Source organism: Scleropages formosus, chromosome 8 (genome assembly GCF_900964775.1).
Source record: "Scleropages formosus chromosome 8, fSclFor1.1, whole genome shotgun sequence".
NCBI classification, from domain to species: Eukaryota; Metazoa; Chordata; class Actinopteri; order Osteoglossiformes; family Osteoglossidae; genus Scleropages; species Scleropages formosus.
This window is the reverse complement of record NC_041813.1, coordinates 24,142,732-24,165,648: the sequence shown is the minus strand read 5'-3', so window position 1 is coordinate 24,165,648 and position 22,917 is coordinate 24,142,732. Positions and strand designations below refer to the sequence as shown.

The 22,917-nt window shown below is 40.2% G+C and overlaps 1 protein-coding gene across 1 annotated transcript; it reads right to left on the bottom strand.

Moving 5' to 3' along the window:
- Positions 1–4,865: 4,865 nt before the first annotated feature.
- Positions 4,866–22,008, bottom strand: ect2 (epithelial cell transforming 2). Its single transcript, XM_018757089.1, has 24 exons — positions 21,818–22,008; positions 20,812–20,955; positions 20,570–20,646; positions 17,363–17,545; positions 16,848–16,937; positions 16,664–16,771; positions 15,696–15,769; positions 15,326–15,456; positions 15,054–15,169; positions 14,695–14,757; positions 14,302–14,524; positions 13,394–13,518; positions 12,869–12,988; positions 12,662–12,730; positions 12,408–12,518; positions 12,234–12,330; positions 11,194–11,275; positions 11,034–11,112; positions 10,709–10,828; positions 9,948–10,086; positions 8,821–8,975; positions 8,030–8,137; positions 7,646–7,786; positions 4,866–4,955 (listed from the first exon to the last, which is right to left on the bottom strand). Exons 2-24 carry the CDS (start codon positions 20,924–20,926, stop codon positions 4,866–4,868), a joined length of 2,616 nt encoding a protein of 871 aa, XP_018612605.1. The 5' UTR covers positions 20,927–20,955; positions 21,818–22,008.
- Between the last annotated feature and the right edge of the window lie 909 nt (positions 22,009–22,917).

Here is a 22,917-nt window from a genome sequence, read left to right as displayed (position 1 = left end):
ACGACAAACTCCAAAATTAAAAAAAAAAAAAAGCCTGTTTTTTGATCTAAGAAAAGAGCCGGAATAACTAATTAGGTTCATTTCTCACTGATCATTTTCCCACCAAAATATGTGCTTCGCTAAATTTATCACAACAGTCTACATCATCTACTTACCGGCGTAACATGACAAGGTAGCGAGTGCAGACTCTTCTTGTGTGATACTACACCAGGAGGACAGGCAAGCCCTACACATAAATACTGTTAATAACAACATCAGGACTAGTTAAGTTAACCTGTCATCCAGCCTTCCATGTATAGCAGGAATACCAAAAGAAACACATCTTTTACCACATCACTTATTTCTGTTAAATGCATTAAAAGCACATGCATTGCTTTGTAAGGAAAGAATCCAAATCGTATTTAACGTTCAGAAAGTGTATCGAAAAACTGCAGTTTTACTTGTCTGCTTCTAAATAGAACATTAGCAGGAAAAAGCATCCAATTAGTATCTTACTAAACGTCTTTCCAATAATTAAAACTCCAGAGGAGCTCAAATGAGGTGTATTTAAAAATATATGATAAACAGCATGTGAGGAGTTGTTTAGCAATTTTTACCCACAGTGTACAAAAAGGCAATATGATCCAAAATTATCTGAAGCCTCCATCACAAATAATAATAAAAAAAAGCTGTGTGTAATAAACAGAAAGAGTCTGGAATGTATTTTACAGTAAAATCTCAACTATTCTTTGAAAGAGAAAACAAAAAAAATATGAGATCGGCCAAAAAGAAAGTGCATTTCCCTTGATCTCAGTCATAATTACACATAGCATCCTTCCATAACTTGTTTTCAGTGGTGTATAAAAATGAGACCTGCCTATCTTATCCAGTTATTACCCCAAAGATACACACACACACAAAAAGAAAAAACACTGATGTACAAATATAAAAGATGGATTTTGAGGTGGATGTCTAACACAAGGAAAATGTAGACTAAGCAGAATTCCATTGACCAAGAGCGACAGTTTTTCTTGAGCCCTATGGAACATGCTGTTGGTGAAAGATGACAAGGTCAGCCCTACTAGATTGATCGCCGTCTGGTTCTTTTCACCAGGCGTTCGGTAAACATTTGATCAGAAAACAAGCCCACGTGTCTTCCCACACCTTCTGCAGCAATTCCCACAGATGTAGGGCACGTGCCGTTTTTGACCTTTCAGTCCTGTTTGCCCCATACAGTTATTGTGCAGGTGTACTCAAACTTTTGAGCCTGGTAGTGTATGAAACATAAGAAAAGAAAGGACTTGCCATGAGAAAGAAACAGTGGCATTAGATTTAGAAAGCACATTTGCAAAAGCCACCACGTTACCTAATCGAACCAAGAGCGGTCCAATTGAGTCAATCGCCGCTACTGACACAATGACCCTGAACGGTGAACGGTCAGAGTTCACACTTTGACCTCATCGAAGAGCAACCCTTGGAGTATGAAGTCAACCCTTGTCACAGCAGGAAAATTGCAACTGCTCAAGAGTCCCACAGCAGTCTGACTGTTGTGTTCAATATCAAAAACGATTTTGCTGAGTTATTTTCAAAATGGAAGAAAAAACAGGGAAAGAAAAATGCTGGTACAGAAGCGTTCTGATATCGACTGGTCTTTGCTGCTTTACCACTTAACGATTCAGGAAACTGCCTGGTGCAAACAGAACAAAAAAATGCCTCATAACCCTGTATCACCAAACTGCAAAAACGTGAAATTTGCAGGATATACCGCTACAAAAAAAAAAAAATTAACATCATTCTCCATAACCATTAATACTTCAGAAGACTGAGTTGTCATTTTATTCCTAGATATTTTGGTACACAATACCTGTAGAACTATTAACAGCGTTCAAATCGGAATTTGCCATCCATCAGAAATACAGATGTTTTGTTTTTAATCTAATCAGAATTCATTTTAGCGCTCCCTTTCACCACTCGATGCCACTGTGTTTCAGGGTATTCCTGATGCAACAGTGCAATATAAAAGAGCCGCAGGTCAAAAGCCAGGGGAATGCGCATCAGCGATCAAGAGCACGGAAGCAGACGATGGTAAGGTGGTCAGAATGAGGCAACAATAAAACTCTGCCATTTCAAAGCATGTATGGCATAAGACAAAACGGAGCTGCAACCTGCACAACGACATAAAAGATACTGGGATGACAAGACTGGTTGTCCAGGCACAGTCCTCACCTCCCCTACCTTACAAAGGAAATTTGTTCCTGAAAACCTGTTTGTGAGGTGCATTCTCATAAATCAAAGACATAATTACCATTAGGTTCAATGTTTAAAAATTTCTATGCATTTCTAAGCGTGGAAATTGACACCCATTGATGCTAAAATATCAAAACCAAACACCCATTGACACTTCAACAGTTAACATTAATTATACCACAACATATCAAGGCAGTTTCCTTCCATTAATTGCCCCAGCATGCTGTATGGCTGACTACTTGTACTGAATCAGTATTCATATTCATAGCTATTTAAATACCATATGCTTAACAAACAAAATATATGTACAGTATATCAACTTTTACTCCAAAAAAATAAAATTGAAAAATAAGACAAAAGATGAAAATCTCAATTAAAATGATACAAATAAACTGAACTCACCCAACAAGTCAAGATGATCTGGAGAAACTGATGATTGATTATCCATGCGGGGCCATGATCGACCAAGATAATAACAGGTGGTATTAATAAGGGCTAATTAAGGTTGAGCACTTAGCAGAGCACAAGACAAACTATAACTGTGAAGATGATTGGATGGTGGCTTTGGCCTCACACCCTCAGCTGTCCAAAATCAGTGCTTGTAACATTATAATGTTTGATGTGATGTGTAGTGCAAATTTTTTTTTTTTTTTTAAATGTTATGTTAGATTATTTGATGGAGTAGCTGGTAGGAGAGTGGCTAGAATTGCTGCCTTTTGGTCCCAAAAATCGCAGGTTTGGGTCCCACCTCCAGCTGTAGTACCCTTGAGCATGGTACTAACCATAAATTAAAACTGGAGCAAAATTACCCAACTGTATAAATGTGTAATTTATTGTAAGTAACTTTGTAAGTCATTTTAGAGAATATCATCAGCTAAATGAAAAGGAAATGGTTGTATTTATGCTAGTCTCAGGATATTCACATTATGATGTAAATAACTGAGTTAATATGTTTAAAGTTAATTTCTACCAGGACTCAAATTTCTACAAAGAATCCAGGCTTGAGTGTCCCACTCCCACTGTACTGCCCTTAAGAGAGTTGTGAGAAAAAGAATGTGGAACCTTTGGAATTACTAGAGTTTTGAAATGAATTGCTTGTAATTTGTGATCTGATCTTAATAATAAATCATAATAAGAGTCTTATTTAACAAAAAACAGACACATTTCACATGTCCTTGAATGGGGTGCAGTCTGACCTTTAAGTGTGCATTTGCACGTTCCCAGTGTTCGATTTTCATATTCTTCCCTGCTTCAGTCGCTGACAAAAGCTTAACTTTTTTTTTCCCCCCATTTTTTCCTAGAGATGGATAAGTGGGTTATTCAAAAATGAAGCGAACCAGCAGTAGACGATAATGCCATGGTGAGTGAAGCAGACAAACGATTTGAAACGATGTTAAAAAGACGATGAGAATGAAATAATGTAATTCAAAAACTTGAAGAAAAATGCTACTTGTCAGACAGTAATGGCAAACTAATATTTTTAACTTTTATGTAATTAATGTGATATTCAAAGCAAACCTGTACTTCCTGGACAGCAAGTGAAGCACTGAAGTGAGGGCACTTGAAAGTTACCAGTCTGCCTCGAAAACTTCCCACTTTTAGACTGGGGGAGGAAACCAGAGCACCCAAACGAAGGAAACCCATGTGATAATATGCAGAAACCACACAGCTTCAGATGGATTAGAATCCTCCGACCAGGAGCTGTAGTGAACCACTTTTGTTTTGAACAAGATTATCTCAATGTTTACATGACAGGATTTTTTTTTAATCAACTTTGTCACATACACACAATTTGATATTCAATAATGTATATACATGTTTTCCTTCTTTTATTGAACGAGTACATTTGTTTTGACTGGAATAAAATAGCTATAATCACTAACAGCAGTCAGGATTTGAGTAAGCACAATTTTCGTACTTATTCTTTTTCACTTGCTGATGAGAAAGGTCGTCAATTGCATCATGTAAGACACAGAAAAATGAAATAGAATAACAATCTAATTCCTGGAAAATATACACAAGTGCACTGGATTTGAAAATCAGTTATTACAAGACAAAATAAGACTCGGTACTCTGTGGCCACTAAGACAGTTAGTTATAATTCACTTGAAGATAATATTTACATATAAATAGGCTGAAGACAAAACCCAAGCTTATTTATAGACTTTGAAAAATAAATATGCAGTGTTACACAAGATCAACCTCCATTCATTTTTTTTTTCCAATGCAACCAAACATAAAAGCATCAGCTGCTTGTACAAAATAAATGTAAAAGCCAGTTATGTATGGCTGTTACCCCCTTTTCTTGATCAGGCATTAAAAACTGAAAACCATAAGCTGTCTTTTCTCTATGCTGTTATACCAACTAGCATGTTCTAAGAACAATACATTTCAATGGAAAATGTCTGATTTAACCTCTAACATACAGTATACAAAGTAAACTAAATTGTCAGATAAGTGTGTCAAAGAAAAGACTGAGTGAGTATTGGATAACACTGGTACTTAAGAATAATCCTTCATTTTCAGTCAGAAAACAAATCCTAACCAACCTTAAACACTTAAATTTATCTTCAGTACCACTTCACAGAGGTTAAATATGATACATTCAAAAAACAAGACGATGAAATACAAATCTATGCTTATATTAGATGAGTTGTAGAGCGGCTGAAAGTGTGGTACTTGGCCTCAAACATAGAAGGAAGGCTGATCATAGATGGAGAATGGATAGCCTACAAAGAAAAAATGCACAATAAGAAGGTTGTCAATTCAACAGTAAAAAGAGAAATGACAGTATTTCAGAACAAAAAACATACAGTAGGCCTTAGAAAAATTGAAAATTAGTATCTGAATTAGTTTGTTGCCAATGCAATGAAAGACAAGTTCATTTTAATTATGTTAATTGATCTAATTGCCATTGCAGCCAAACATGGAATCTCAAAATTTTACTTTCAGTCGTAACATTTACATTACTTCATTTAGCTGACTCTTCTCCAAAGTGACTTACAATGTTATTTACCCATTTATACAGCCGAGTAATTCAACTAAGGCAATTTCAGGCTAAGTGCATTACTCAAGGGTACTGCAACTGGAATTGGGATTATAACCATTACGCTTCCAGCTGCGCCAAAAATACATTACAGTGTACACTTAATACCTAATATTTTCTATACTTAAAGGATTCTGCTGAAAACCACATTTTTATTACATGTCCTTATGTAGAAAAACTTCAGAAGTTACACATAAAAAGTGATGAACGTGATGAATATATGGTCATTATGCAAAACGCACAAGGTCACTGTGGTTAAAAATGCAAATAGTGCCTGAATCCTATAAAATATCTGTTCAGCTGCAACAAAAGTATTAACTGTAGAAAATAAATATGTCAAGGTGACCCCCCACCCGTTCTCTGTCCTCATGCTGGGTGCACAGGTGAACTGGCCCACAGAAAATGTGCTCCAATTCACCTCAGCCCATCAGCATCTGTTGCTACATCCACCATCAAGAACACCACAGTGACTCAGAGCTGACACACACTTTGGTATATCTGGTTTACAGGACTGGATGACACTGCAGCCGACATTTACACTGATTCGTTTAGCTGATGCTTTTCTCCAAAGTGACTTACTGTGTTAAGCTACTTACAATTATTAAGATCAAAAACTCAAAGCAGAAACGCTTTCCCATTTGGCCCCAAATCTCCAGCAAAAACCAACAGCTGCAGTGTCCTGAAACCAGACGTTAAAGCACCATGCCCCAAATGCAGGATTATATTAGAGGGAAAAGGAACACGTATTTGTTAAAGCATAAATGGTTCTCGTGCACCCACTCAGGATCAGTGCCATTGAATTTACTTTGCTTTCAAACAATCTCCAAAGTGCAACAACTAGTGTAAAGTGGGCACAGTTTGGGGTATGAGCTGATTAGCGTGTTAGAACCATTCCCAGACAGTCAGCAATGGGCCGGGACAGAAAGGCTCACATCGGCTGGAGCAACTACAGCAGCGTTTCTCTGCGGACGACCACGCCAGCCTTTTGGGGGTATGCAGGACGGAACGCCCCCCAGCGGTCTCCAGAAGACGGTGCTGCTGTTGCAGCACCTGAGGCCAAAACACCCTGAACGCAAGGGGCCGCGTCCGAGGATGCGTGTGCAGCTGGGTTTTGCTGCAAGCGACAGGACACGTGCTCAGGGCTGCTAGATGCGCGGATACAGATTGGGATGCGTGGGTGGGGGGCGTGGTCCAGAGAATTTGAGCGCTGCACAACAGCACTGCGTGATGAGCTAGTGAGGCTGAACGTGGATGTGGAGCGAGACATCTACAGTGGGGGGACAAGCAGGAAAGGAGAGTGTCAGCTGCCTGGGATCCATCCACACGTCCCTCAGCAGCTCAAGAGTCCTAAATGAGGACCATCAAAACAAAACTAGAAACATTTACACTTAGCTAACCCTTTTTTCCAAAGCGACTTGTAATGCTAAGATACTTACAATACGCAGTTAAGTTACCCAGAAGGGTTTTTTTTTTTTTTTTTTTTTCCCCCACTGGAGAAATGCAGTTTAAGCACCTTTTTCAAGGGTATTACTACAGAAAGAGGTGGGACTTGAACCTACAACCTCTAAGTACAAAGGCAGCTGGACTAATTACTATGCTACCTGCTGCCCTGGAATAAAGCAATAAAAAAATGAATGAATAAATGCATAAAGATTGCCCTGATATAAACACTGGCAAATCAGAAAAAAAGATTAAAAATATTTTTACCACATAGTACATGACCTTACTGTAAGAAAAATAACCCATAATAGTTCCATTTAGGTATTTAAATTCCAATTACACTTTCCCTGAAAATAAAATAGGGCATTTTCATTTAAAGCATAAAACACAACATCTATCATATGTTCCTAAATAATCTAACTACTTGTCAATATTGCCAGTTCAAGGCAGCAGCCCAGTGTGTGCAAGTTAAAGCTGTTCACTGAATACAACCAGATGACGAGGAATCCTGGGAGTCGACCATAAGAGAACATTAACTTCTCCGTTAAACCACCGTGCTGAAAACCGATAAAAGCAACGGACACATTTTAAACTGAAAACTTAAAACCTAAACAGGAACCCGACACCAGACATCATTATTACATTGGAAGACTGTCACTTCAGCTATTTTAAGTTTAAAGGTTTAAAGATTTATACTGTATAAAAACCAACCAAAGGCAAAGACTGCTATATTCACAACAAAGGCATGTCCTAACCACTCCCTTTGTTCTTCAGAGCAGGACACAACGAGTTGTCTAGAGTACAACCAAATGACAAACAAAAACAGCGTGAGACAGAGGGAACAATGGGTCAGATACAGATACGGGCAGACCGGGGAAAGGAGACCGACAGGGACATGGATAAGGATGGGGACAGGATGGAGCAGGTTCTTACCGATAGTGTGGCGGAGCCACCGGGTCGACCCCGGTGCTCGGATCCAGTGGCAGGACTCTTGTCATCTGGGGTGCTGCTGGCCATGAAGGCCCTCTGAATCACTCGCTTGGGGGTCTTGCTGAAGGAGAAAGCCCTTGTGACCTGGACACATTCACAGATACAAAACACTTACAAACGACAGGAACTACAAGAAGCAAGGTGAACAGCCTTCAAATGACAATAAATGCTCTTTACGTAAAATGTTTTACACTACAGCGATACACACTTCCCCACCCGTCTCATTCACTGTTCTAGAGTCCGGAGTTCTCGGCCTCATATTGTATCCTTTGGGAATCACTAAGCGCGTTCAGACAAAGGTTCTGGGATCCATCTCACACACTTTACCTTCTTTGATGTCTTTTTGATGGCCCTGGACGCTCGGCTCAACGTGCTGTCCATGTCTTTCGTGTTCACTTGCACGGAATCCGGATCGGTGCACTGAATTAGATCTTCCTGTTTTAGAACAGAAACAATTACGTCCGATTTCTGCTTAGCTATGGAAATGCAAAAGAGCAAAAAGGCTGTCATCCACTTTCACCAGGAGCGTGGGCTAGTTGGTATTCTGAGGGCTGCAGATCCCACTCAATCGATGAGGGGTTAGAGGAGGCAGACATCGACACCTTGTGGATTAGTGGCACTGATACAGCTGGGGACATAATGTTCTAACCTGGCTTATCACGCTTGTCACTAATTATCAAGGACAATATCTCAGCCTGTGCTCAGGAGGCAATTATGTATGGATTTCCTCACTTAGGCATAGAGGTACACTGGCAAAGATACCAATGGAACTTGGGGGAAGGGGGGGCTAAATCCACGGATGTCCGAAGTGTAAAACGTAAATATAATTCAAAATCCTAATTAAGTTCATCTGCTGTTAAGCACAACAGGCTATCTTCTAAGATTTAATTAAATAAACCAATAAGATACCTCAAAACACAATTATGCTAAAGCAATTGCACAATCAAATAAAAGCAAACTGCTTCAGCTCGGAACGCAACCATCAACAACAGTATCAAAGAGACAGATGTGCCATGAAAGGGGGTGCATGGAGGAGAATAGCAACGCCCCACACTGGGAGCAGCCTAAAAGAGGGTGACACTGCATTCCCCCCGATGGTGTGCGACGGGGACAATCACCGCATCGGCCCTGCAGATGGTGTTGGCCACGTGCCGGCACAGGGTCTTCAGCCAGGTGGACTTATCCGTGTCCTCGGCCGTGAGCTGGAAGCTGAAGAGCAGGTTGTCCTGCTCCGTGGGAGGGTGCACCACCAGGGCAAAGGCGTTGTGGCACTCTGTGCCGGAGAACACATACGAAATCCGAAAAGCACAATTACAGCCTGACTACCCCGGCATCACTGACATCACTAACAAGCTGTGACAAGGAGAGACAATATCATTATGTACTCATTTACATTATATTTATTCATACAGCAGATGCTCTTCTCCAAAGTGCCTAGAACGCCGGCTATATAAAGGTACATTTCGTGACAAACGAGAGATGAAGACACATGGCTATGGAGGCACAATTTCTTTATCTGATTCCACCATTTCTGCTGGCACACCACACAATACTGAAGAAGCTTGAGAGTCAAACAGGAATTACAAACAGATGTCATGCAAATTTTACTGCCGTTTGAAAATCAGGAGATAAATGGGTCCAAATAAATCCAATTTCAGACACTTCTTGAGTGCCGGATGGGACTCAGCAGCTCTGAAGGACAGAGGAAGCTTATTCCACTCAGCAAGGCCAAAATTGAAAACCATGAGATCCACAATTTTGTCTCTCTCTTGAGTGGGATCCCTAAAGAGCCAGAGTTGTGTAAGCTGTAATCAGGTACTTAGGTAAACACTTAACTTTTTAGTTCTGTTCACAAAGGTATTTAAAGATGAGCTGAGCTTTCTATGAGATGTACATCACTTTGGAGGAAAGCATATGCTAAATGAATAAATGTATATGAGCATAATGGACAATCATACAGGCATGGTCAACTAAGTCAAATGCAGAGTTAGGTATGTAGATTCAAAAGCACGCTGACAGAAAATTACTTTGAATACTAACATGTTTCTATGGTAAACATCTCAAAGAGAAATTCACTCTATTGACCCACTCAGGTGAACAGCCCTCGCAGATGTGTGACAAAACATATTACCCTGTTTCCCTACTAATCACCGCTCCTCAGCAAGGCAAGATATTATTTTCTTTGTGACCACACATACAGCAATTCAGAACACATACTGAACCACACAAGGGGCAGAGGGCTCACCTTCCGACTCCTGCAGGTCCAGGACCCTCCTGATCTGAGACAAGGGCATGAGGGTGATGTGCTTGAGAGGAGCAGGGGGGCGTGTCTGTCCCAGGGGACTCCGGAATGTACCAATCACCTTGTGCCGCTTCCTGGCGATCTGCAGGGGAGTGCGGTTGGTATAAGCTCCACCTTAACTGCGCAGCCCTCCCCGCGTACCCGCTCGGGGCCCAGCAACTCACACAAGAAGAATCCATCGGGCCGCAACAATCAATACCTCCGCAATAAACATAAACAGTGGCGCTCATTAGCAGATCCTTTAACTGGTTTAACAGTCCAGCTGCAGCCCAAACTTGAGCTATGACGGCATACCGGGGTAGTGAAGGGAATATGAGTCTAGCCGAGTTAATCAATGAATAATTAAAGAGCGCAAGCCCACTTTACGCCTGCGCTCATTACCCGGCAAGAGCAACACCACTGAATCAGGACCCGGAGATTTTGGTTTTGATTGCCAACTCCATTCTAATGCCACGCTCCGCTAATGAGGAAACAGATAAGAAGCTGTCTCAGCAACACACATAAATAATTAAGTGTTCAACTGTACCACTTCCTGCAACGTATTGCATGCTTTTAGCACTTTCAAATATCACTGCATTTTCTTTTTGGAACCGTACGAGGAGTGAGACAAATCATTTTTACCCGGTCAGCTTTGAAAATAAGCAACCAGCATCCGTGCAGCACAACAGGACCCTCAGCAGGTTTTTGTAAAGCAGTTGTGTTACCTCGAGGCAGTCGTTAAATAGAAACAAGGTGACGTGTTCTCCTCGATCGCAGGGTTTGTCTCCTAGAGCAATGGTCTCCACTCTGTGGACCAGACTGCGATGCGAAGACAACAAATTGGCCTGCAAACATCATGATGGATATTCTTACAACAGCAGACAAATTGAAATGACAAGGTTCTTATATGGATACACTAACTCCGACAAGAATTTTTTTCCCCCTCTCAATTTTAAGTTAGTCTTAAACATATTATTGGCAGGATTCATGCTTTGCTCGCTGATTCCACAAATGCTAACAAAAATATTTCAGTGAATATTTCCGACTTACTGGACAGCCGTCAACTTCGTAAACAACGTCAAAGATCTGCTTCTGACCTTCGGTTTTGCGCTTGTCTTCGTTTATGTGGCTAAAAGACATTTTGATGTTTGATATCACATGCACACCACGCACAATAACAAAGGACGAATTAGTATCTTATAGAACTTACGTCATAACTTCCTTGAGTGACTCAATTGCCTTTTCCAGAGTGACTTTGTCTGGATTGTCATCGGCCGTGTGCTTCTTTATATCTAAAACAAAGGAGCCTTAAACGTACCCACATGCAGCAGATATCATCTTATGTATTTTACAGGAGCTATTATTGGTTAAAAATCAAATTCAAGCTTTGGGACAGCTATGAGACCCACAGTTAACGTTTTTTCTTTAGACATATGTACACCAGTGTGGTTATTACAGACGTAATGAATTAGGCCAGGGTTGTGCAACGTGTCGCATGAGGGCTGCATGCAGGCCTGCCCTTTCACGTAATGTAACCTGCAAGAATACTTTTTCAAATCATTTCATACGTATAAACAGTTACGCACCTGAGGGCAGAACGCACAACAAATAAAATAATTTCAGATTCAGAATGTCACATGATTTCTGCAGTATGGCTCTTGGATCAGTTCAGAATAAGGATAGTAGCCCTTGGCCAAAACGGCTGGACACCCCTAAAAATAAGGTAGTCGTCTAGTTAAGACTGTGTACCAACTGATCACCTTACAAACAAAACTGGGAGCGGAACTGGATTTCTTCGTACATTTATTAAGGTCTCCTTTACCACAGACTAATAATCCAAATGTCCCTCAATTTATTTACAGGTTAGATTCCGTAACACCTACGAATAAACCTTAACGCATCACATTTATACAATTTTTTTTTCATTTATTCGTTTGGCAGACGCTTTTCTCTGAGTAAACAAAGGTACATTTCACAGCCCAATTTATTTAATAAAAAATGCACAACCTCCCTCATGCCAACAGTGAACGACACTCAGGCACACCAGACAGGGAAGTGACTTGGACTAAACTGCTGCCTCAGTCCTGTGGGATAGGTGGCGGAAATGCAGGCTTCTCTCCACAAGACAAAAATTAGAGAAGAAGAAAATCAAATAAAAATTTAAAAATTTGTAACTGGAATATGCATAACATGAGGAGTAAGTGCAATTCTCTTTGATACCAACTGTAAACATGGCTGTCAGGTTCCTACCGTTTAACAGGAGAGCAACACTGGGCAGCCTCTGCACGGGACGAATCAGCAGTTCCACCAAGGTCTGCCGTCCACATTCTGGTTTTGCCTGGTTAATCTGGGGACAAATAACTGCTGGGTCAAAGACATGGGCGCCTGACATTTGCACATGTTTTTATCAAAGACAGCGCTGACCTTCAGGAAGGCATGGAACCTTGGCTTCTGCTTCTCACACCTCACAATGGTTTCCTTGCTCATCTCAAAAAAGTTGACAAATGGAGGGTAGGCTTTCACCAAGTCTTTGGACTGTTGTCGGAGTGGGGAAAAAAAGAAGCTGTCAGCGGCATGTCTTACTAAGGACACCCATTTTTAAAGTTTGTGTAATTACAAAGGAAAATGTATTAAAATGGTCACAACCATGATTTGCACAAAGCCCCCATTATACTTACATATTTTAAAATGATGTCGCCGACGCTTCTGTCCTCTGACCAGTCCATCACAAGCTCCTCTAGATCAGCCTAAAAAAATTAATTGAAGGAAATCAGCCTTTGATGTAATCACTTGGGATGCCTCGCAGATAATTATTCATTCATTTTTGACGTTGAAGGGAAAGGGGGGGGGGGGGAGAAAAAAAAAAAAAAAAAAAAAAAACCTACCTTAATTCTGGTATGCACATCAAATATATCTGGGATACTGCCAAATATGGTCTTAATCTCCTCCTGGGCCAAAATTGGACCCCCAACTTGACCTTCTTTTTCCAGTGGATGTTTGAACAACTAAAAAGAGATTTTTTTTCAGAAAATAACATTAAATACAAAAATGCTGGCTTCATCTTGGCTTGACTATTTTCACTATGCTTGGATAGCAGGGTGAGCCTTGTCAGAATTTCAGACAAGCAGCCTCATCGCCCAGATGGGGCATTTTGGACAAATAAAAGAGCATCACAAATACTGCAGCGGCATCTGTTAAAGACTGAGAACAGAACAAATACAGTCTGTTCACATCAATAAACGGAGCTGCAAGTGGGAGTGAAGAGGCCTATGCTCTTGTGTCACAAATCAGATTCACTCATTTCCTAATTGGACGTTCTGAGGCAGGTAAGTCAGCCCAGCAGATATTCAGCTCTATTCCGTTTCTATCCGAGGCCCGAGTGCTCCGAAGCCCCACGCCAGAATACCAACCTGTAAGATCGTAGCAAGGATGTCTACGTAGTTGCTCTCTGTTTGGTAGAGCTCTTTGGAGACCTGCCATCTCGCGGACTGTTTGAGGGAGGCAGACGCAGAGCTTTTTGACAGCTTGGAGTTCTCTGTCAACCAACAATCAATCAAAACGAAGTTAACTCACAACTTGGCATCTTTTTCACTGTCAAAAGCTTAAAAGAAAGCTCACGTCACACTTCAGCTGTATGGCCTGCAATCTATTCACTGTGAAACGCTTAACCTCCTTATATTTACGGCAAGCAAGCAAGAAGTGAACGAAATGACATTATCTGCATTTTGATCAGGTTTACCTCATTATAATGTCATATCAGCTGTTTGTTAAGGTCTAACACATTTTACGGCAAACTATCTGCAGCTCCATACGAAGCAGTTTAAGCCCCTGCTGAAAGACGCACCTCAGGCTCACTAAGGCACAAGCAGAGGGCTCGAGGGAATTAATGAGCTTCACTAACTTGTATTAAAAGTACTCCCAAGCAAGAAGTGACAACTTTGTAGGAGATACAAGAGCCAAAGGCTGTTTCTCTCCTACCTCCTGACACCAGAGGGTTTTCTGGAGGAGATAAAGTTCTAGCCTTTGGCATGTGCTTTGGCTAGTGCAGTTTTACACCTGTAAGTCCAACCCCAAGATAGCTTCTCCTAAACCTCTCATCTGTACTCAGCTACAGTGCAGGTCAAATGATCTTTACTTTGTACAAAAACACCATGCTGAATTCCACTGTGACAACACATAGCAACAGTGTACTATAGAGACATAACTGGAAATGATACTGCAAATGAAGACAGAAACATACGTTGCTACTTTAACAGTAAGTGTCATGTGTGTAAATGTGGAATACAGTTGTATTATATGTTTTTCATCTCGTACACACCTGCCATGGCCTTGCATGTGTCTGGTGTGTTGGAGATGTCCAGCAAGGAGCCCATGGACAGGGAGTGCTCCGCCGATGGTCTCTTCCGTGGTGGGAAGGGAGAGATCTCAGTCTCTTTGGTGAGCTGGGCAAGGGTGTCTTTCAGACGTCGCCTCTTTCGGTTGCTGTTGGGCGTGTTGAGGGATAGAAGGGACACCGTCTTCTTTATGATGGGACTCTCAGGCTGAAAGACCGGGGGGGGGGGATTTGAGGGGCATTAGGAAGCTTTTGTTTTGAAAGAGCCATTAAATGCAAAATGAAAACCAGTAAATCAGTTATAGTTTATACCTTGCACGGTTTAACAGAAAATGCAATAATCAGACACTGACAGCAGTATAGCACTGAAACACATACCTTCTCGTAGAAATACATGGATTCTCCAGCTCGGGCGTCCATCTGAATGCTTCCCCAAAACCACTTAGAGAAAGTACAGATTCATTAGCTGCCATTCCATCAATTAACTGGCAATTTCTTATGATAGCACTGAGTAACATTGATGGATAAAATGTTTTGCTATTAATAGGCAGAGTCAATTAATTCAAGTCAACTCTACTGCAGATAATTTTGTCAGTTTAACACTCTTACTTAAAATGGCCCCTTATTTATTTGGTTTGACGATATAAAATGCTAGCACACAAGTACGGAGCAATGAGCTTTTGTGAGCAGCTGTAATAGCTCGCACCATCTGCACCGAGGGAAAGCAGTCCATTTACCTCCTGTTTTACTACATATAGCTTTTTCGATGGCACAAATGGCAGTTCCCTAATGGAGTTCTCTTCCACTACTAGGTGAGTGCATCTTTCGTCCCCGAGCTCCAAATAGTGTCCACCTAGCAACACAACATGTTAAATTATCTACAGACATTGTTCGTACAAAACTGAAAGCAGTACTACTAGCTACACACAAGCATTACACTACTGCTGTTACTTATACAGTTAATATCAAGATTCACTAATGTCCAGAGATAAAATGTACAAATTAATACCATGTTTTAGTGTTCTCTCTTCCATATTCCTCTTTTCATCTTCAGAAAAGCCCAGGAAGCTTAGCACACAGTCTTGGAAAGGAGGCACTTTGAAATCGGCACGAAAATCTTCATCTGCTGCACTGAAGAGCCTGTAAGAAACCGTCATGGTTCATTAGGTGTCTGCGCAGATCTTAGTTAGGTTTAATTTTTTTTAACATCAAAACCAGACAACGTGCAGGCCTGCTGGTCAGATATACAAGTGCACTTCAAAAAGTGCCAAATTAAAATAGCAAAAATTTCCTCCCCATGTCTCACTTGGAACACACAAGTGTGGAAATGAATGTTTAACAGCAGAAGCGTCAGCATTTCCATGATGCAAAACACTTACAGCTCATCTCTCCGTTCCCAGGCCTTGAGAATCCAGTCTGGGGTAAGGATAGGTGTCCCCATACACACAGCCAGCTGCAACACAAACAGGTAATATCCATTTAAACGTGGCTCGTAACCCAATCTTGGCCATAGTCAAGTGAAGGGTCCAAACATGACAGGGATGATCAAGTGACCATATAGGCATTAAAAGTTTTTTTAAAAAAAAAAAAAAGGTTTGACCTGCAACCACCAATAGACCAGACTTCACCAGGGGAGAGTACAACACAAGTTAATGGAACACTGTCTATCTCTCACTGGGATTTTTAAATACCACACAACTTGCTGAAAGGTTGGCCCAAAATACAAAGGAGAAGATATATGCACAAAAGTCAGATTCCATTAAACAGCTCTGTCATCTGCTAAACTTTAAAGGAAAGAACTGCTACATGCTCTTTATAGAACAAGGAGTAGGAGGTAAATGTAATGTAAAATGTAGAGTACAGCATTACTATTTGAGCCATTTGACCATCTAGGACTTAGCTGCTGGCTAAAGTAGGGTAAAGTTCTACTATGAACAAAAGGGCATAGTACTCAACCAATAACTAAATTACAATTAGTGGAATCTTGAAAGAAAAAAAAAAAAAAAGTCTGGAACTGAAAAGGATGCTCAACATCTATTTAATTCATTTTCAGTTTAGCATTATTCATTGGCGTGACAAATTTTCATATACTGGTACTACCTAAGAACTGATTCAATAATTACATAACAGATTTTTCTGCAGTAGGAAGCAGGATTCGACCCTAGACTTCCAAGTGGATGGCAACAGATTGAGCCTTATTAAAACAGATCAAGAACACCACATAACTACAGAACAACCCTCTGGGATTGAGAGTGTTTCATTGACTCATTCATTAATTTGCATTTCCCCTCCATGTTCTATACTTTCTGTACCCGTCAACAACAGCACTAAAAGACAAGACACAAACCCTGTATTTCTCGCCATGTGTAGAGTGCGCAACGAGGTGTGTGACTTTGGCACTGAAGTCCTTGCGAATGGTGCCTCCCATGTGATGGACAAGGTTGACCAGATTCACCTGGAAAAGAAAGGCATTCTCATTCACTGGACATCTTCGGCATCCTGAAATAAAAACCCACAACTGCGTTACTCACAACTTGTTCTTTCTTGCGGAAGCCAGTGAAACACAGGCACAGGTTTAACATGGTGGTGGAGTATAAGGGGCGGCAAGAGAACAGCAGGGGCTGCAACACATAAAATGGAAAAAATAACTTTTTACAAGGTAAGGAATTTTAACTGGTCCCTGCTGTGTGAATCACAAGCCAAATGTGTATTATACAGAATCTGTTAGGACTTTCTTTCAGAAGATCTGACACTGTCCTCCAAATAAAACTTAAATGTCTAAAGCAGTGCTAATTCTTTTTCCACAATGAGTTGTCATCAGGCATCAGCACTGGCCTTCAAATACTAAATGAAATCAGTGATGTGAAGCAAAACCCACTCATTAAACTGTCCATTCAAGTTAATCAAATATCCTGCTTGGAGACACCCATTGAAAAGCATTTCCAAATTTTCTATTTCTGAATTCCCTCATCTTTAAACTACACAAAAGCAAAAATCTACATCTTCCAGAAATTCAGATTCCAACTGCTGTCCACTTTCAACATACCTCCTGTCTTTGAGCACAGTGCAGCACAACTGGTGGGCCCACAATGCGCTGCTCATTTTTGTACAAGTGGGTATAGTCCGGAGACTTAAAGTCCGTCAATACAAAAACAGTCTCAAATTCAGCACTCTCGCCGTCTCCAAATTCCTTCGCATTGAAAGTCTTTATACAAGGCATGTTGATGTCCTATATACAAAAAAAGAAAGGCAGAATTCAACATTAATGGTTTGAAAGGCAATATCCTTAACTGCTGTGCATAGCAAGTGTTAAGGAAAACTGAAGAAACAAGATTTTGGGATGCTGCGAGAACCATAAATTAGACAGAAGGAAAGCAGACACACACAGGTGAAGCCACTTACAATGCATACACAGAAATATAATTTTTAAAAAACATGAAAGAAAAAAAGATGAGTCAGAAGGGAAGCAGTGCACTGGTGATTGTTAAAGTCAACACAGTTCATTATGACCGGTGATATTTTTACAGTTGACTATGTAACAAACATCTGGTGAGTGACACACAGTGAATGTTAAAATGACCTTACTTGAGACAGAAACTGACAACCATGTGTTAGAAAAGAATTTTGACATTTCACCGTGATGTCCCACAGGGTTCACACCAATCATTTTTAGACAGCCCATGCAAAAACATTGCAGAGCGGATGCAATACCCCATGCAACACACAAATCCAGACATACCATATTGACTATAGATTTTATCAACTTTTCACCACACTCATTGCCCGGTTCACCTCCTTTAATTTTTACCACCGGTACTTCCATTATTTTGATGGCCTGCAAAAATGAAGGATTGATATAAAACCAGCATCGCTAAGCTGACAATTTCAATTCATACGAGGTCCGCTTCTTCTACAATACACGAGGCATTAACATCAAAGCAATGTCAGATGTAATCAAGGAAATTTCTGCTAAATTAATAAAGTTCAAAGCAGAATTTATGCAGAACTCTCCACGCACAATTTTTCCCCACCGATTAAGCTGTCAGTGGCGGTGCAGCGGAATACTGCAGAGTGGCAACATGAACAGATCTTATAAAACCCTGACAATGACGAGCTGAACATCAAGGGCAAAATAGTTTTATTTTGCGGTTTAAGTACAAAAGCAGCATTCCCCTTCTCAGTACTGCAGATTGCTAGCGGAAGCAGGGGTACCGCATGGAGCCTGAAATGAGCGTACAGCCAAGCTCATCCCCCTCCTTCTCAGGTGTTCTTAACCTTCTCACACACATATAAGACGGTCATCACTGTACACACACTTTTGCACAACATTCTCTATATTTACACTCAAATGACTGTTTTCTATAAATGTCATAAAAAGGTTTTCCCTCAAGTTTTACCCGATACATGTTCGGCAAGTTGCGCAGAAACTCATTCGCTGTAGTCGCCATAACGTGTAATGTTTGACTCACTTATGCAGCTCACATTTACCGTTATCTTTTCAAATTTCAGTAAGATTTTTGTAATCTCCTACTATACACCTGTCAAGGAACTACAGAAAAATTTTCTTGATAGCCCCTATAAGTACAAGAATAAAAACAATACAAAAAAAAAGGGTGGTGGTGGAGTATCAAAATCTTACCGACAGTTACCAATGTGTCATTCTGCTGAATTATCTGGCTACAATATATACGTCGTATGTCATGACTGGTTACAGTATTACAAAGAATATGGAGACAGGGGTGTGAAAGAATTTTCCAATTTTATGTTTTTGCAGCTCTTTGACTTTAAATGTCAATAGATCCTTGTCCGTTCTAGCAGTATATGAATGTAACCTAAGACAAGAAAAAGCAAGACCAGTGTTGTTTTTCTGTCATTTCCATTTTTTAATTAAATGTGCAGACATAGCTGTGAAAATTAACTGCCCCCTAACATTAATCAACCTAATTAAGGGGGTAATTACAGTCAGCTGTTTGAATACTAATGGGCCTGATTTGAGCCAAGCCTGTCCAATATATTTTTCAACTTCTTAAATCCTTAGCAGCAAAAAATGAAATTGGCCAAAGCAGAGATTCATACAGGAACAACCAACTTGTGTCAAGTCAAGATCTGTTCAAATTTAATGTCAAAAAGAAGAAAAAGGTAAAGGGGGCAAAAAGTTATTTGCACAGCAATATCAACAACACCTGAAAAAGAAAACATTTCACATATTGGTATTTTCAGGTATTTTCAATCGGCATCCAAGGTCTTCGGTGCCACACTTTGATTCTAGAACTCGCCAGATGAGCCACAGCACAGCAGCTCGCTAAGGTCAAACAGCGCTGTGGTTGGACCTGCATTCTGTCAGCTGCCCACAATAGTGGCAGATTCAGCCAGCCTTACTTATTTTACCTGTTATGAAGACTGATTTCCACCTCTGACAAAGGAGGATGATACAAAAGAAAAAACAAAGAATCATTAAACTAAAGTCTTGAAACACTGGCTAAAATCAACCAAAGGCTGTTATCAAGCTAACAAAGTTTTCCCTTTTAAATAATACAGTAATGCATCAGTTTTTTCCATTTTTAAATAAGTAAAGAAGCTGCCAGTAAGATTTACAGATCTAATTGATTTTTTGTTATCTGGTTCCCCATTTTAGTTAAAAAGAAAAGCCAGACCAGTTTCAAATGTGATATTAACAAGCAAAGTAACATGATTCAGAAAAATCTAAATGAAAAATGAAAGCAGCTTTAAAATACTTTCACAAGACCTCCTACAAAGCTGTGGTAGGTTCCACAACTGTCAACAACCATTTCCAAATCAACTTAAAGTGGTTAAATCAGATCAAGACTGAAGCTAAAAGAGAAGAGAAAAAAAAAGTCTCAAAATGATGATGTGTAAGTTATCTGTCCTGCGCGACATGGAAAAACTCGCCCAACTTAAAATGTTATATTAACCCTGCATTTCCCGAAAAACTACCGACTGTCAGGAATTCAGTCTTCATAAACATTTAATAGACTAACGGTCCATCTTAGCCATCCTATTTTGACCAGCCGTTACTTGACGGATGGATGAAATGTCAATGGCACTGAACAGCTGTATTCTTTAAATTCCCAGTGTGAGTAGAGTCACATTTACATTTATTAATTTACCAATGGCTTTTCTCCAAATCGACTTCCAATAAAAATTATGCAATTGCATGAACAGGCACAACCCCTTTTAATACAGAGATTAGAAACAAAAAAAAAAAAAAAAAGATGCAGAACAGATTCATTACCTCCACAGCTTTTAAGAGTTCTTCATTGCCACCTGCATCTCCCACAAGTACAACTCTGGTTTCAACACGAGGCACAACTGTAAGACAATCGACAAATAATATGAACAAAGCCCGGGAGAATTTCAGTCCATAAAATACGAGGAAACATCTTAGCCCGTGTCACTCGCTCCATGATTCAGCTCAGCAGAGAGCCCATCCCTTCTCCGCTTTGGCAAACCGCTGAGACGAGGATGCCCACTTACTTCCACCATCTTCTGTAGACAAGATCAAGGTGTCAGTCATCCTAGAATCATATACAGAAGAGTCCACCAGCAAACTCTGAGTCCTCCCCAGAGTCATCACGCTGCTGTCAGCCATGGCGGACGGACAGGTGTACAGATCTAATCCTGTTGAAGTCGTGAAATATAAGTCAGTTAAGACTGCAAACTACCTCCAGACACCACAAGACAAGAGGCAGCATAGTGGTTAAGGGCTGTTGCATGGTAGTATGAAAGCTCTTGCTTCGAGTCCCACTCCTGTTGTAGTAGCACTGGTCACGGTACCTAACCTGAATTAATACAGTAAGAACACCCTGTTGTATAAAGAGATCAATCGTTGTAAATTGGATCCTCTACAATGTAGGTCACCTTGAATTATGGTGTTTAACAACAGTACTGTATTTATGCTGGTCATATCAGAAAAGTATCATTTCCAGAAGCGCCTCTTTTCCTGACAATGTGAAGGTACCTTATCGCCACCTGGATCCATAACATCATGTTCCTGTCAGAAGGGCAGATGCAACCTGTAACTAGACAGTCAGTGCAGGGACAAAAAGGAATGGTGTAGTAGTGCTACTGTAATTTCCCTGGTGGAAAACGTGCTAAAAATGTAATAATAAATAAATCAAGGATTGAAAATCCACGCTATTAAACAAACTATCAATCATCTCTCTTGAAATCTGTAGGGACAGGAACCTTATTCCAGCCCAGATCATCTGGTGAGAACGAAATGAAGAAAAGACACTTGCTGCAGTCAGTCAGTGTTACTGAACACTACACTCTCTCTGTATTTACTGTGTCGTGTGTATCCCTGAGCACGGACGGTTTAGCTAATTATATAATTTAAAGACTTAAGACTTTAAAGTGGTTGAGCTATATATTTTTTCGGCATTGATAAGGCGTTAATTATTTTATTAGCGTTTTTAAAAGATTACAGCAGGTGTAAACACTTCGGGGTGGGAAGAAGGTTAACTTAAACTTAAAACCCTACCTCAGTGAGAACGCAGCTGCTCCTTCCTCGCGACACCCAGACAAAAAGGAACGCCGCTTCCTCTTCACTCCGGTCGACACAGAAATGTGTTAGGTACAGGGTTGTTAAGTTTTAACGTGAAAGCAGAGCACAAATCTACGCATTTATTTCCTGAAAAACACTCTTCTATCGTCAGACAAGCTCTCATACCCTCAGACTTTTCCCCAACATAAATTCAAAACGAATGACAAACACGCGAGCTGCGCACTGATTGGATGAGGAGGGAGCGCTTTGCGGAAGTGCGTGTGGTTTCTTCGATGCTCATTGGCAGTTAACATGGAAGAGCGTAAAGAAGAAGAGAGCGATTGTGATTGGCTGGGGTTTTCAAACCGCACGCTTGACGGCTCCTTCCGACTGTTGGAATGCTGCAGCGGGATTTAGTTTTTCTTTTTTCATGTCCTACGAAAGCTCAAAATTAGCTCATTCTGAAGAGCTGAGGCACTGATTTGACCAAAAAACATTGAATAAACATTACATATAAAGAATTGGTATATTAGTTCGTCTTAGTTAGACAATTTAGCAATACCCCCCTGCCCTGGTGAAAAAACGTTTGGCTTCATTTCGAATCTATTCTTTCAATAACTTGCATTTCCATACTGGAAGGTTTTGTCAGCTGAAGTTGGATTTTAGTTCCCCCTCTTGACATCACCCTAACTTCTTTACTGATATATAGAAATAACGTTTGAGCTTTTCTCTTCTGAAAACTGCACATTTCTAATACTTTTCTATTATGGATGTTTAAATCTTTATGAATTTTAGATTTTTTTAAATATTTAACATTAAAAATGAACATTAAAACATTTTTTTACCTGCACTTCCACCTTAAAATGAATTTCACAGTCTTATCTTATACAAATCTTATCCAAGGTGTCACTGCTGAATTGAGCTATTGCATTTATAACACAAATATTGTCTCTTTTTAAAGCTAAGAATGAAACACTGGCAACAAGATTCTTTAATTTGGGCCAGTAGTAGTAGAGATGTACTTCCATAAATGAAATTGGCATGTAAATATAATTAAATCTAAGTATAAAACAGATGATAAATCCCCTTTATTAGGA

What these genes read in the sequence shown, in the direction of transcription:
- ect2 (XM_018757089.1), bottom strand. Translation starts at nt 20,926, where the DNA reads ATGGCTGACAGCAGCGTGATGACTCTGGGGAGGACTCAGAGTTTGCTG. An exon ending in TGGGAACGGAGAGATGAGCT is followed by an intron (nt 15,457 to 15,695) that starts GTAAGTGTTTTG and finishes GGTTTCTTACAG; the next exon opens with GCTCTTCAGTGCAGCAGATG. An exon ending in TCAAAAAGACATCAAAGAAG is followed by an intron (nt 7,787 to 8,029) that starts GTAAAGTGTGTG and finishes GAATGTGTCCAG; the next exon opens with GTCACAAGGGCTTTCTCCTT.